The sequence below is a fragment of the Labrus mixtus genome, chromosome 15 (genome assembly GCF_963584025.1).
Source record: "Labrus mixtus chromosome 15, fLabMix1.1, whole genome shotgun sequence".
Lineage (NCBI taxonomy): Eukaryota > Metazoa > Chordata > Actinopteri > Labriformes > Labridae > Labrus > Labrus mixtus.
In genome coordinates, this window is record NC_083626.1 from 24,034,266 (window position 1) to 24,049,444 (window position 15,179).

The 15,179-nt window shown below is 39.6% G+C and overlaps 2 protein-coding genes across 5 annotated transcripts in view; one reads left to right on the top strand and one right to left on the bottom strand.

Moving 5' to 3' along the window:
- The window catches only part of rapgef3 (Rap guanine nucleotide exchange factor (GEF) 3), a 29,000-nt gene extending 17,045 nt beyond the window's left edge, over window positions 1-11,955 (bottom strand). Inside the window, exons 1-3 of one of the 4 annotated variants that reach the window (XM_061057918.1) lie at window positions 11,867-11,955; window positions 10,374-10,732; window positions 7,484-7,566 (exon numbers count right to left, since the gene is read on the bottom strand). In XM_061057918.1, the coding sequence (XP_060913901.1) occupies window positions 7,484-7,546 (63 nt within the window). In that variant the 5' untranslated portion in view covers window positions 7,547-7,566; window positions 10,374-10,732; window positions 11,867-11,955. Of the gene's footprint in view, window positions 1-4,376; window positions 4,800-7,483; window positions 7,567-8,221; window positions 8,371-10,373; window positions 10,733-11,866 lie in introns of those variants that run through there. The other 3 variants (XM_061057919.1, XM_061057916.1, XM_061057917.1) reach the window with 3 other exon arrangements.
- slc48a1a (solute carrier family 48 member 1a) lies at window positions 11,618-15,146 on the top strand. The gene is made up of 3 exons (XM_061057920.1): window positions 11,618-11,955; window positions 13,566-13,733; window positions 13,834-15,146. Exons 1-3 carry the CDS (start codon window positions 11,826-11,828, stop codon window positions 13,968-13,970), a joined length of 435 nt encoding a protein of 144 aa, XP_060913903.1. The 5' UTR covers window positions 11,618-11,825; the 3' UTR covers window positions 13,971-15,146.
- The last annotated feature ends 33 nt before the right edge of the window (window positions 15,147-15,179 follow it).

Here is a 15,179-nt window from a genome sequence, read left to right on the forward strand (position 1 = left end):
AACAAACACAGAGAACCAAGCTGGGCCGTCCACATACAAAGATCTCTTCTTTTCCTTCATTGGGATGGAGTTCAACACAAATACATTATCTCAACTTGTGCAGTGTTACCATTGTCTCCAGTGGGATGTGGGTGGGTGTGAAGTGTGTGTAATGGAGTGGGAGGAAAGAGTACACAGACCTCAGCGGAGGACAGAACACAGTCTGCTACCACGCATTTTTTTTTTAAGTGGAAAGGTGCTTCTAACCACCTCTATCCTCTCTTATTAAAGTGCTTTAGACAATCTGAATCTTTTGAAGATCAAATCTCCACAACTTCTTGAAGATTCAGATCAGCTGTGTTGAACTTAAACCTGGTGCTGCATGTCCAAATATTTAAAAAATCCCATGTCTGTATACTTCAGCCTAGGCTGCATTTCCTCTTTCTGGATTATGTGTTTCTGTTTTTATGTTTTTATGATCCCTCACTCTCAGCTACTGTTGTCTGCCTGTATTCCCAAGACAAATGCTTTCCGTGGAATTAAAGAGATCAGAGATGAATGAAGGCCTTTCTCGAGGCAATTAATGAGTTCAAATATATTCAAAACTGTTAGCTCGGGGGTAATTAGCTTGCGTTGCTATGTCTGAAGACAACACACATACAGGTACCACAACTAGGGTTCCTCATGTTGCAAATGTATGATATGGGTACCTGTTCTATAGGAATGTCTGTCTTTGTGCTATGTGATGCTTTGTATGAAGAGCTTGCACAAACATTTAAAGTATGCCCTGTAATCACATGGCATAGCCGACACTCAAACATACAGTAGCCGTCAGCATTGATCCAGAAGCTGCGATCAACTCCTCACATCGCCGATAAACATCTGTCAAGAGTCTCCAGGCCTTTAGCAGGCAGACGTCGTGGCATGTTTTGTCTGCTCTGGAAGCCTGAATGACATATTGCCAATTGTTTTCACTCACTCGTGAAAAAAAAATTATTGGTTTCTACTGCGCGTCTTTTACAGTGGCTTAAGAGAAAGACAAACATGATGCAGTTTAACACACTGTAATTTTGGTTCATATTAAAGTATTTTCATCTGAATATGACTCCATAAATCCAGATATAAAAGAGTTTATGACAGCTACGACCCAACCAAAATGATATGTTCCCCATGTGTAAACCAAAAATGTTGAATGCCTTCAAAGTTGCTTTGACACGCACAGGCTCTTTTCTGCTTTGTCTCCACATTTCAGGAAACATGGCCAGAGAAATGAAGCCCTGACATATCCTAATGATGTCGACAAAAATGAGCTCAGTCTTGTCCCCGTGCCCGCGTGCCCTCAGAGAAGGAATTAGCCAATGCCTCAGTTCCAGATTAATCGTTCTCATTGCACATGTCACACCTCAACGAACACAGATACTGGATGTAATTCAGGGAAAAATGAAAAACTCAGCTTTGGTGGATATCAAAACAAAGATGTAAACACAGCTATGAAATGAACCTTGTTATTTCACATGGAAGCCATTTTCTTCTGACATCACGCTAAGGCTGGAAAGCTCAGATGAGGTTTTTGAAAGTTTTATATTCTTGGTTTTCTGTCAACAAAACACTAGCAAACAATTGTGTTAGCTTGGAAGTGGTTTGGCTAGATTTTGTAGTTCCCTCCAAGAGAGTTTTACAAAAATGAATGAAACCTTTATTGCCCCTAGGGGAATTGGCCTTTGCACAGAGAGCTAAAAAACACAATACAAACAAAAATTTACAGGACAGCACGTAAGAACACATAAAAACACACTAAAGCATCACATGATTCAATGAGGGATTTCAGCAGGTTAAATAAAGTGCAGAGTGTCGAGTTCGTCCTGTATAATCAGCTCTTGTTAAGCAGCTGAATACTGCGCGGTACAAAGGATGTAACGCCTCTTTTAGTCCTCATCCTGGGCATTCTGTACCTGCGCCCTGAATTCAAGAGTTCATACTCTGACCAGAGGGGGTGCAGAGGGTCAGCTGTAATAATAAAACATAGCTCAAGTTAGCATGCCTTGCTAAATTCAAGGATTAATTCAAATTAGTCAGCCAACATTTTATTACACTGGGACTTACGTGTTTGATGTAAAACTACCGGTAGCTAGGAATTGTTTGATTGCTGTCTATCAGTTTTCTTATGGGTTAACGAACAACTAAGCTACCTTCAGAATCAAACCAAGTCCTATTCAATATAGCTTTAGCTTAAATTATGATAGCTAAAATACCTGATAGCTGATGTAAGCTGTTGCCTCAATGTATGGAATGGGTTAATAACCAACTAACATTATAAGTCTACCTCTTCCTGCTAACTCTACAGTTAAGAAATGTTAGTGAGCTAGCATGCCATTAGCATTCCATGAAGTTGTTCAAAGCTCCAAAAACAGCTAATGTAGGAATTCACCAATCCTAAGCTAACATTACTGCTAGCTACGTGAAAAAGATAATTTAGCAAGCCTTCTGTTAGCAAGGATTTAACATCTTTTCCTTTAAAGAAACGCAACTATTTTCAGTAGACTTTGCAGTTGCTAAATAATCCAGACGCTGTAAAACAATAACTGTTTGTCAGATTTCCTCCAGTTCATGATTTGTTAGCCTGGGAAACAGCAGCTTGACGTCATTACGGCACCTGAGCTTCCCTCTCGGAGAAGGATGTCAGAGAAATATGGCCTCTGCACAAAATGGAGAATTGAGGCTCTACTTTTCACTCAGTATATTACAAATAATGCACCCAAATATGCAAACAATGCCAGGTTAATGCATCTGTTGATTTTATGAGGAGGTGCTGTCAGCTTGAACGTTACACTTTTGTGCAGATCCATTAACAAGGACGTCTTTTTGAAGGAGCTCTTGTGTGATTTATAACGTGTGAGATAACCTGAATAAATACAAACTCACCTGGCAGAGACAACAAGTTTAACCACTCGTGACATTTGAGAAATATGTCGAACATGTTACGTTAAAGGACTACTGCTCTAAGGTTTTCAGGTCAAACCAGGACGCCACAGCCAAAACATAATTGTCAGCTATATTTACAGTTTATTGTAGCCTAACCTTTTGAGCAGCTTCGTATAAAATATTGCGTTGATATTTGGCTTACAACAGCAGGAAGTTCAGAAGGCGGCCTGTCTAGATTTACAGTCGTCTTTGACCTATTCATGCTTAAAAGTCAAGTAAATTTAGAACCTTAGAGTCCTCGCCGCTTCTCTGTCTTCCTGCGTCTTGGAAACCTGCCCCTTGCTCATTCTTCTACAGTCTTCTGTAAACTGAGTGGGGGTGTGTGGTGAGGGTTAACAATACACTATTAATAACCTGAGTTTGATTGGGGGGAAAAAAAAAAACCTTTGGGCTTTGTTACCTCCTTGTGTCCCCACACCCAAGCTGCTAAAACAATAGCGAAATCTGCCTCAGTCAACTTCAAGCATTCTTGGAATATCTGCCAAGCATACTTTTTGGGGGGGGGGCTTTAACAGTGTCATGTGGAGGTGAGAAAGAAGCGAGTGTACAGTAACAATGCTGCATCTGTCGCATTCACACATTTCATTTTCAGTTTCAGGACAAAATGCAGCTTTGCTTGCACAGTGGATTGTGTTTACACTCACACACACAAAAAAAAGCTTTTAGGGCTATTAAACCTCCACGCACCAGACATTCAGTATCAGCCAATTTGCACAACAGATTATGATTATGGGTTTTCAGAGGATTCATCAGTGTCCTCCAGCAGTGGTGTTGGGACTATTTAATGGAATTCACAGAAAGGAAAATGTCATTTTTTATCCTTATCAATGCTTCATAAAGATCCCACACTATACAAGTGTGTAGTGGTAATGGAGTAAAAAAAAATGCTGAAGGTGGCGATTTAAGTCGTTGGAGGAATGTAACATGGGCTATCAGTAGTGGTACATACTTCTTCATAAGTACAATATTGAGTTATTGAGTTCTACTTATCAATCAATACAACTTAGGCTACTTTACAACACTGGTAAATTGCTTTGCAGATTTGGACCATTAAACAGAGATTTCTTATTTATGCCTCCCTTATAAAGCTATAATCCAACAACAAAGCATTCTAAAATGGGCAACTCAGCAAAGTAAGTAGGTCTATAGTGCATTGTGATAATACACCTAGGATATTTGTGCAGCTAAGATTTTAATGAAGGGCTTATATTTTTACAATGCAGCTAAGTATTTTCTGTTTAAAATATCTGGTTAGGTTACTTCTTTACACTGATCAAATAAAAGTAGTATAAACATCATTGTAATCTCCTCTCCTGATCATCTATGTGTGTCACTTTATAACTAGGCTACAACAAAAACACGTTTGTGTCTTCCATGAACACTTCTCTAAAGAAAATACCAGAAAAAAAGCATACCCAGCTGATGCCTCGGATGCTCGGCGTTTCCACCGAGAATCGGTCCGGGAACACTCGGTAATAATGACTCCGAAACAGATGCATCTCGCCTCAGATCAAAACAACCGACGAACAACTTTCCCGGTCACAAGATCTACCTGCAGACATGATTCACAGCGAGAGAGGATCGACCCACAAAACACCTCTTGTTACTGTACAGCGACGACAGTGTCAGCAGCTCAGGACTCCGCATTTTGTTCCTGTTCTTCGCCCCTGCATCTAAACTCAGACCCTGCACCTCTCCAGACGTGTCCTCTCGCTGAGGAGTGCGTAATACTCTCCAGCCATCCTGCAGCACAGGCGCACTGCTGAGTTGCGTGTGTGCGCTTTTCTTTGGCTTCTGGCAGGAACTACCCGGAGTCACCAGACTGACGGCCTCCCAGGGAGCTTTCACCGCCTAATTATCGGCGTTTGATTGGTTTAGTGACATAATTGAACTGCGTGTGTGTACGGACAGGTACACGGTGAACATTTTGTGTCTGTTTCACTATTTTATTTGTTTCTTGAAAATGAAAACAACAACAAAATAATAATAAAACAGACAGACACATAATCCTCAGTGTATCAATCAGTCAACTTAATATGAAATCTTTCCAAACAAGCGGACACCTCGAGTTGAACCAGACTCCTTGGTGGACATCCATCTGCCATCTGCACAAACGGGATTGCCCGAGAAAGTGACGTCAGTGTGCCCCCATATTTTTTTGGGGCCTGATTTATCGTTTGTTGCAATTTTTTTTTAACAACAATTCATCTTATCATTGCATTGTTCTAAAAAAAATACCAATTTCAAAACAACAACAACAGCTACTACTACTATAAATCACAACAATAGTAATAATAGTTAAATAGTTCCTTGATATTTTTTCAATTTTAACAATAACTCAGCATTATACAGTGACCACTTATAATACAAAACATGTTATTTTTGATGTAAAACACAGAAAAGCCCAGGTGAGATGGATCTATTGAAGACAGCATTTGTAATTCCTTGAAATATTGACATGATATATTCCGCATATATTTCTATCGGCCTTTATATTTCTTAATTTTCTCCAGATATAAGTTCTGTTTTCCTCTTCTCCATAATTTATTTAAAAACATCACTATGATATTAATTGACATCCTTAACCACAATAAACCACTCAATCACTGAACAGGCTCAGAGGATTGTAAACTACCTGTAGAGCTGATCACCTGACTCTGTGTATGTTCACATACAAACTGGGTCAAGGTTACTTAAGGAGGCACGATGTTCCATGCAGGCACTGTATTGTCTGTTGTTGTTTTTTGTTTTACAACAGAGCGGCCCCCACTACTGAGCTGCAGAACTCTGGACACACACACACACACACACACACACACACACACTTATCAGGCTGTCCAGCTGTCTGACTCTGCCCGCTCTGTGGGCGCTCAGATAAACTGCCTCTAGGTTAGAAAGCAGTTAAGTTTTATAGAACAGCACTTGATGTCGCTCATCAGTAGTTTTGTCATTTCTCAGTTTGGTTGCAGGTGTTTGGCCTTTGGACAGGTGTTAAACTGTTACAGACCCATTACAGGTTTATAGATTCATAAAACTCACACTGCTGTATATAACACACTCAGGTGAGATGCTCAGTGAATATGAGAATGACGTTTGCCTCGTTTGCCTTCTGTGTGTTTCTGGCGTATGCATTGGAGATGTTATACCACAATTTTTCCTTCCACATACAGATAATGATACCTCAATTCATATTTCTGTCCATAATAAGAACAGATCCAATTCCAGTAAAATAGGCCTAACCTAATCGGCCTTTATGGCATTATTCATTGAAAGTTGAGCCTTGCATAATGCACACATTACATTTTTGTTTTTGTTTTCTTGTTTTTCAGTGAAAATATGGTTAAATTGCTGCCAATTTTGCCAACTCTACCTAACACCACAATGTCTATTAACACAACGTCTATTGTTTGCTGGCGTCAGCTTGATGGATAACCTGAAATCAGCGCTTTTTAAACTGACCTAAAACATTCTCCAGTTTCAGCCAGCCATAACAATCCATGGTAGGAGCACAGTGTAACTTGCTGTCAAAGCTATACTGTTTTAAAGCACCAAAGAAGTACTGACCTATTTTGAAAAAAAGGAGTGTTTTTGTCAGGCTAATAAACCAGGGTATCGGATCAATGCACAGAACGGCATTAACAGCAATACAGATACCAATACTGATTCTGATACTGATACCAATAATACTGACAATGATACACCAATACTGCATGTTTGCAATTTGAAACACTCTTATCAGTATCTGAACCGACCTTGCTTGTGAGTAGATACTATTTTATTGACTTTGTTCAGATTAGATTAGATTAGAAAACTTTATGGATCCACAGCGGGGAAACTCATTTGTCACCTGGTCAGTTCAAACACACAAACAAACAATATCGTTACATCAGTTTGCATTGTAGAGTAAATGTACCAGTTTGGATACTGACACTGACACTGATATCAAAACCTAAACCAAAACAATACTGCATGTTTGCCTTTTGAGATACTCCATAGGTATCAGAACCAACCTAGCTTCTAGTTAAATGTTGTTTTATTGAGTTTGTGTGTGTCGTTACTGTTACTGGTATTTATATTGATAATAAAACTAATACTAATACTGATTATAAGACATTTGAGATACGCTCATCTTTATCATAACTACCCTAATTTGTGGGTAAATGTTATTCAATGACTTTGTCTGTGTTGTAGAGTTATCATACCAATTACAATACCAATGCTCATACTGACATCGGAACCAAAACTAAAACCAACACAGATACTGCATGTTTAGCATTTGAGATACTCTATATCATCAGATCCACCCTATAGTTTTTGTTTGAATGTTATTCTATTGACTTTGTTTTTGTTGTAGACCGTTACCAGTACCAATATAGATACTGATAATAATACTGATTCCAATACCATTACAGGATGTTTGGTGTTTGAGATACTCCTCTCGGTATCAGAAACACCCTAGTTTGTGGTTAAATGTTGTTTTATTGATTTTGCTTGGGTTGTAGAGTAGAATAAGTTGACTTACTTCCCACATCTCCGCTGTGCAGCGTCTTGCTGGAGAGAATATGGATTTCACCATAGTTTCCATACTGAGGGCTTGAACAGTATCTGTGTGAGACACGGACAAACATGATAGGATCACTTTATTTAAGAGTCGGGGACATTTTCGTTTTCATGCCTTTCCTTCAGTTAAAGCAAAGGAGCCTTAAATCTGCAGACTGTCAAACAAGGACAGGAGACCCTGCAGTTTACTTCCTGTTCACCTCCAGTTATAACTGGCTCATGGTTAACTGTGTCCTGAAGGCTGGACACGTTATGTAAGGCTTGTTTTAAAGCCCAGCTATTGTTCCCGAGCGGGGCTGCCCTTCCTGTTCTGAACTCAGCGCTCGAGTCAGATCGACTCGGCTTTCCACACACACAAGACCATCCATTCTGTCTTTCTTCCCATGGTTCATGTTTGCGTGTTCATTCAGCAAGAAGACACAGACGTGCAATGTGTAGAACGGCTCTTTCTATGCATCATAATAAAAAAAAGTCCTACACCTGTTACCATGTCTCCTCTGTTTCAGACATCACTGCCTCTCTCTCAGAGTCCTGCTCCATTAGTGCCTGTGGTGAGTGAATGATGGAACCTCACAGATCGTCTTTTGATTCACAACCCTGCCTTTATCTAACTCCACGACAGCTGATACATTATCCCCCTTGTACTTTGTGGCGTACCTAATAGAATCTCTCAGAAAAAAAACAGAAAGCAACTTCTTACCAAGTCTCTGTGGAGTCATGAGGACGCTCCACTCACTGCTGTCCATTGAAAAACCATTATCAAAGCAGGACAAACAGAAAATCCTATTTCAAGTGCCGCCAGTGAGTTTTCTTTTGCTCTTTGCTCCTCTCTGTCTCTACCGAATGCCTCACAGGGACTCGGAGATGCCAAATTAAGAATGTTCACAATGAAGGAATCCAGTTTTTCTTCTCATGACCTCCTGAGGGAATGTAAACTCAATGGTTTGTCTGATAAGGAAGGGCACATTGCTTCCTTCTGCATGATAGCATCTGACGGAGTGACTTTCCTGACTGTGTTTGCATCGTGAAGAAACAGGGTGGCTGTTTTGATGGATTTATAGCTTCGTATCAAATCTACAGGGCTTCAGCCACCCTGAGAGCAAAAAGAACTTCCCCCCGAGGCCACTCTATACTGGATGGGGATAATCTCTCGATTCCGAGAAAGTAAAACCCCAAAAAACATTCACATATTGTAATTGCTTTGTAGCCCAGGGGATTGAAACCAAAGCTCATTAACACTGTTGAATTGTTTGATGACCTTCTTTAAAGATCAGAGCCCAACGTGCAAAGGGCAACAATTCACAGGGGACAATAAATCCAGGTTACCAACACCTTGAACTTTTGGGTGAAATGGGCCTCAGGTCACTCCTTGTTTGCACAGCGTGAGGCCTCAGCTGACACTCCTGTCTGGCATTTTGAAAAGAAGTGCTGCCCTCTGCTGAGACCGAAGGTGCCCTGCAACCTGCGACCTGCATCAAATCAGGAAAGTAAGCCTTTCAAAGCCTTTTTTATTTATTAATAGACTGCGAGGTTTGGGAAATTATCTACGGCAGCCTTTCCCAAACTTAAGACTGTCGCGGTCTACTTTGAAATACAAAATTACTCCGGGGCCCGTTGTAAAATAAAAGTTATGACTACAGCTCCCGCTTTCTGTAAGGGTAAAATATTTGACATGGCGACATGATCTTATGCGAAGATAGACACAAAAGTTTACTAAACAGATAGTAAAATATCACATGATATTATGTCCATGAATAGTCACGACACGCCTTACTAATCACTCTGTCTGTTTGAGGGGTTGGCTCATGGTAAATCATTGTGATATTTCTTTTATTTTTATACCTGGGGGAGGCCTTTTCACGGCCCACCTGTAGAACCCGGACAGATTTACTTTTTGTGCATGAATCACTGAATGGAAGTATACCCATGTTAAAATATACATCAATATATACAGCTATCGAGAAAGATTGATGTGTCTTTTCTTCCATTGAAAAAAATAATAATCTGATATACTGTCATTCTAATAAAAAGGAAAATAACATGCATAAACATCCATAGCTAAAATCTACACTTAGAAATGTAACTAATGTCCTTGTGTTTTCCTAGATCTCTCTCTTATCTCTCTCTCTCTCTCTCTCTCTCTCTCCCTCTCTCTCTCTTTCAATATTTATTTTTGTGTGTCTGTTGCTATTTAGGTCCTCCGGGAATGGGAGTGGGATTTCCTGCAACACATCTACGCCCAGGGAAACATGTTCTGCCAACTGTCTTTGTTGTGCCTGTCTAATTGAGCTCACACACACACATATACACACACACACACACACACACACACACACGCACGCACACACACGCACACCTTTTCCTTCCTGTCCCCTGGCAGTGACAGACATGTATTTATGTCAGATGAGGACTGAAGCAGAACGACGAGCAGACAACTCGAGAAAAGTTCATCAAAACAGATGGAGAGAAATATTCTGAAGCCGATAACACCTCTAGTTTGTCAGCATCTTCTTAAGACGTCTACCACATGTTGGGCTGTCACATGGTCATGCTTTGCAAAGAAATTCACTTATAGAAGACTCACATGCAAAGTATCATTAAAAAAAAACCACACTTTCTTCAGTATAATATTTCAAACAATTGTTTATGTATAATTATTTTTATATAACAAAAAACTGTCCTTAAAATCTTCTAAGACACATGTAAAGTAACTGGGCAGACAATCCTTTATTTTCATGAAAACACCATATAAAAGACTCAAGATATGGTAAATAATTTTACTACAATATTGAAAATACCATCATTCATTTAGAAATCATTTAAATTATTCTGAAATTAAATCAGTAAGTTACCTTTTGCTCCTGTAAGATTCTTCAGCCCGTTATCTTTCACTCTTTTCTGGTCCTCTGCGTTCACTCCTCCTCTATTTCTTTCATGAGTCCGAGGATGATTTCTCAGTCATTTCAGTTTATGTGAGATGTGGGGAGTGTTGCTGGAAACAGCTTCCTGTATCTTTCTGATTGGTCATGAAGAGAGTTGCCCCGGGACATGGGCTGTGAACAGCATGGAGACACAGCAACGAGTGATTGTGTGAGAGTCTGTCAGGATAGGATCCGTTTACAAGAAACTGTTGGTTTAGTTTGCTTTCAGTTCAAAAGCAAGGCTGTGGTTTTTCTCACATCCTTGGCTGCTTCTCTCAACCACACGACAGCTGCAGAGAAGAGATCTCAGCTAGTTTTAAAGTCAAATCATAAAATATTAACAATGACAAATACCAATATTGTGGTTTTATGTTTTCTGTAAGAAAGTAACTCCCTGTGACCCCTCATCTAGCCAGGGTCATGTATTCATGTGACTATTTCTTATTTTGAAAAACACCTTTACTTCCTGTATTTTAATACTACTTTAATTACTACAGTCGCTTTAAGTTTCCTTGAAAACTCATTTTATTTGAAACTGTAACTTCTAATTGTCTTGTGTTAGCTTGCAGTTTGTAAACAAGTTTTGTTGCCTGACTTCATTACCTCATAGACCAGTCGATTTACTATGTTCCAAACTAAATTAAGAAACACACTTCTTCAATATTATGTCATTTGTATATTTCACTAATCATAATACATACATTAAAAAAAAACACCAAATTAACCCATTAATTCTGGCTTCTCAGTTGTAAAACTGCAGTTACTAATGTTTCCCCTAGGGTGTGCTGTGTTTCAGAGTGGGGGCTTTACTCACTGCAAAGATATTTCATGTACAAGTGATAGATAACGTCGGAGGCAATTGTTAAAAAAAAACCTACTCTAAATGTGTCTTTTATGCGCAGCAATGTAATGTCTTCAAACTTGAGTATGTTAGTAGATTGAACACAACTATGAACAGACCGAAAAATGTACGAAATTAGTCCCAACTACTATGAAACAGCATCGGCTGAAGACAGGTTTACGGTGTTGTGTTTTCTCGATCACGACGTGACATCTTTGCGCTGTGCAAAAGATAAACACTTGTTTGCTAGCAAAAAAAAACGAAACCAAAATCGGTGTCTGTGGTTTTTTTGGGGGGGGGGCTGTACTGGGAACACACATCTCCTGTCACCAAGCTCATTCTTCAGCTAAAAAAGGGGCAGGCGTCGTTAAGCAGAGGGTACTTACATTTTTGTCGTTCTTCCTGTCATTTAGGATATTAGTTACATAATGTGGTGGCATCGGTAAGCTGTTAGCTGAAGTCTGTTTACATTTTAAAAACAAGGTTTGATCTCTCACGCCTGTTACAGATTTTTACTTTGGAGTTGACAATATTGAAAAAAAATGGCATTCAGTAGAGTTTACATTAGCATAGGGTACGCTACCTTTGGCACCCTGGTTGGATTTTCTGCTTTCTTGATCTGGAATATTGCATACAAACAGCCATGGACAGCTGCGATGGGAGGCCTGTCAGGTAAGGTAACACACCTTTAGAAATACCTTTGCTGTCAGGTGTTGTTGTGATGTGCAGGTTGTGTCACGTCACACTGGATAGTTTGATTTAGGATCATTTCTACACGACCTCTTGCATCATATTGTAAAAAGATATTTCCTGTGACTTGTTTTCATTCTCACGCTTTCCACTGAAATCTCTGCACAATGTTTTCTGTTGCTTCAATTGTTTATTGTTCCGTGTCCGCTGGATTAACACTTTAATATTAGTCACATTTTTGCATATGACCAGATTTTGGGGGGGCTTAACCTCCTCCCACAGAATGCATTATAGTGACTTGAATGAAGTAATGCCGCCGAGAATTAACATTTTCAGTGACTGTGATTAATTTCTATCATGTGAACTTCCTTTTGTTGAATTAAGCTGCTGAGACATTATTTATTCTTGGGCCTATTCTGATGTTGACAATGCAGAGTATTTGGCGATTTAAAAAAATAAATAAAAATGCAAATTATAAATCAGCAATCAGTAAAAGATGCATCATGCATTACATGACTTTAATACAGTTTGTTGTCGGGGGGGGGAGATACAAACACGGAGAGATTTTGAGAAACCCACGTGTCAGTGCTTTCATTTTTACAAACTATTTAATGGAGACGGTTCAATGTTGATGTTGGACGTTATACAATACACCTGAATCAAACTAATAGTACAAATTAAAAGTAAAACAGCTGTTACAAGAATCATGAAATGGGTGATATTTATCAGGCGATAGACAGGAAGATGACCAGAATCTGTTCTACAATTCTACAATTCACTTAGCAGACTTTTTTTTTATCCAAAGCGACGTACATCAGAGAGTAAGTACAACACAAGCAAGGATCTAGAAAAAAAAAGAACAATGTCAGTAAGAGCAAACGATCAGCTTTGAGTCCGATTGGACACACAGGTGCTGACAGGAAGTGACCAGAGGCAAAGCACAACATTGAGGGCAGTTCTTGAGAGCTCTAATCAGTATAGAAACCATCTTATAAGTCATCGTCATCAAACAAAAACCATCGTCACAACCATCACCATCATCAATAATATGGAGACCATCATCATTAAGTTAGTAGGTATTCATGAAAGAGCGGGGTCTTTAGCTTTTTCTATTTTTAATCTTGGCTTGAAGGAAATTGTTATAGATTGTTTCTACTTTAATGCTCCCAGTATCTTGAAGTAAAGTAGAGTCCAGTGTTTCCCCTACCATTTATATTAGGTATTATTTTTTTTTTTTAAGATTTATTTTTGGGCTTTTTGTGCCTTTATTGTAGAGATGGGATAGTGGATAGAGTCGGAAATCAGGGAAAGAAGTCATTTAAGGATACCTTTCCGATAGAAAAGGACAGCTGTCATTAAAAGTAACACATGAACACCAAGATTCCTTCAAGTGTTTGTGTCGCCGTGTCGGCATGTCTGCTTGTCTCTCCCCCCCCCCCCCCCCCCACCCCAACGCTGTAAACCTAGGGGAAACACTGGAGTCAGTCGCAGCCCCACGCAGCTGAAGTTGATTTTGTAAAATATGAAGTAAAAAATGGTCATTGCTTTGTTTGCCAGTAAAAAAGTGTGCTTGTGTGTTTGTCTTTCCACAGGAGTGTTGGCGCTCTGGGCTCTTGTCACACACGTCATGTACCTGCAGGACTTCTGGCGCACCTGGCTCAAAGGCCTCAAGTTCTTCATCGCCGTTGGCATGCTCTTCTCAGTGGTGGCAGTGGCCGCCATCGTCACCTTCCTAGCTCTAGCCATCACACTCGAGCAATGTAATCCTCTGACCGATGTTGCAAGTATGAAAGAGAACTAGCGTGCTTTGTAATCTGGGAGAACATGCATTCATCGTGCTTCTGTTTCTCTGCCCCACAGCTCCCACAGACCCAAAGAGCCTCTACCTGGCCTGTGTGTGGAGCTTCCTGTCTCTGAAGTGGTCCTTCCTCTTGGCTCTATACTCCCACAGATATCGTCAGGAGTTTGCAGACATCAGCATCCTCAGCGATTTTTAAGTCGGTGCTGATTTTCCACACTGAACGGACTTTGAGGGTTTTAAGCTGCCGGCTGGAGCTGCTGAACGAGCTTTGGTAACAAAGAGGAGGAGAAGCAGATACGGCTAGATTAAAAAGTCAGCAGACTTTTACCACATGGAGTTGCACTTGTATTTGTATTGTCACCTGTTCAGCTACTTTAAATGACCCACATTGTGTTTCTGTAAGTCGAGACTGTGAGCAGTCGAAAACATCTGCTGCTTTTGAGGAAACAAAATGATTTATGGAGAGACACAGAGAGGTGTTGTTTCAAACAGGTTTTATCTTGTTCTTTTTTTTTTTGTAAACTAACACTTACAAGGAAATAACTGTAACAGGCTTTTAATCTAATGATAGGTTGTCAAAGTGAACGCTGAAATCTTTAGAAACCAAAATTGAAACCTTCCTTCCCGAAGCGTTATTTAGACGATGCTAGGTAGACCAAGTTTATTGAGGTGCTTGAATGTTTTTACCCAAATGACCTTTTTCATAGTTGCAGTTTTCAATCCCACAATAGTCTCATCTCTAGACACTCGCTGTCGTACTTTTGTCGGTTTTAAATCAGTCTCTAAGCTCCCTTTAATGTCTTGATGCACTTTGAGAATTATTATTATTTTTTAATTATTTGTTATTTCACCTTTCCTATTCTCCTCATGCTTTTACTCTTCAGACAAACTGAAGAGAAAGGCTGTCCTGTAGAAGTTGTGCTGTTTCTGTTTTGTACCACTAGGGGGAGTCCTGCTTTGTTCTGTCAAGAAAGACTCCATTTAAAAGTTTGAACAGTCCTCCAAAGCAAAAAGAAGAAATGGATTTGATGAATAAATGCACTTTAGTCTTTGATAATGACACCCTTGTTTTGCACACAAATCCTGTTACAAAGGGGGTGGGGTTCATGTCCTTTCACTTCTTGTCATCTTTTTCTTACCCTTTTTAATAATGTAATGCACTATTCATGTGTAACATTGATTTTACTGTTAGTGTTGTTTATGTGCGTCGAGATAGAGTAGGCTTACTGAGCTCGTTGTAGCTGCTGCTTATGTCGACCTTTTTACCATGAAACATGTTCAATTGATTTTTGTCCATGATGAGAGAATGAATGTTTGGATGCTACATGTATATAAAAACTGATCCCATTAAAGTTCAATTGATTGTTAAATAGACCATGCTGCCTCGCTTCATTGATGGCTGAAT

Coding starts and splice junctions, on each gene's coding strand:
- slc48a1a (XM_061057920.1), top strand. CDS start 11,826: ATGGCATTCAGTAGAGTTTACATTAGCATAGGGTACGCTACCTTTGGC. Junction 11,956..13,565: donor TGCGATGGGAGGCCTGTCAG/GTAAGGTAACAC, acceptor GTCTTTCCACAG/GAGTGTTGGCGCTCTGGGCT. Junction 13,734..13,833: donor AGCCATCACACTCGAGCAAT/GTAATCCTCTGA, acceptor TCTGCCCCACAG/CTCCCACAGACCCAAAGAGC.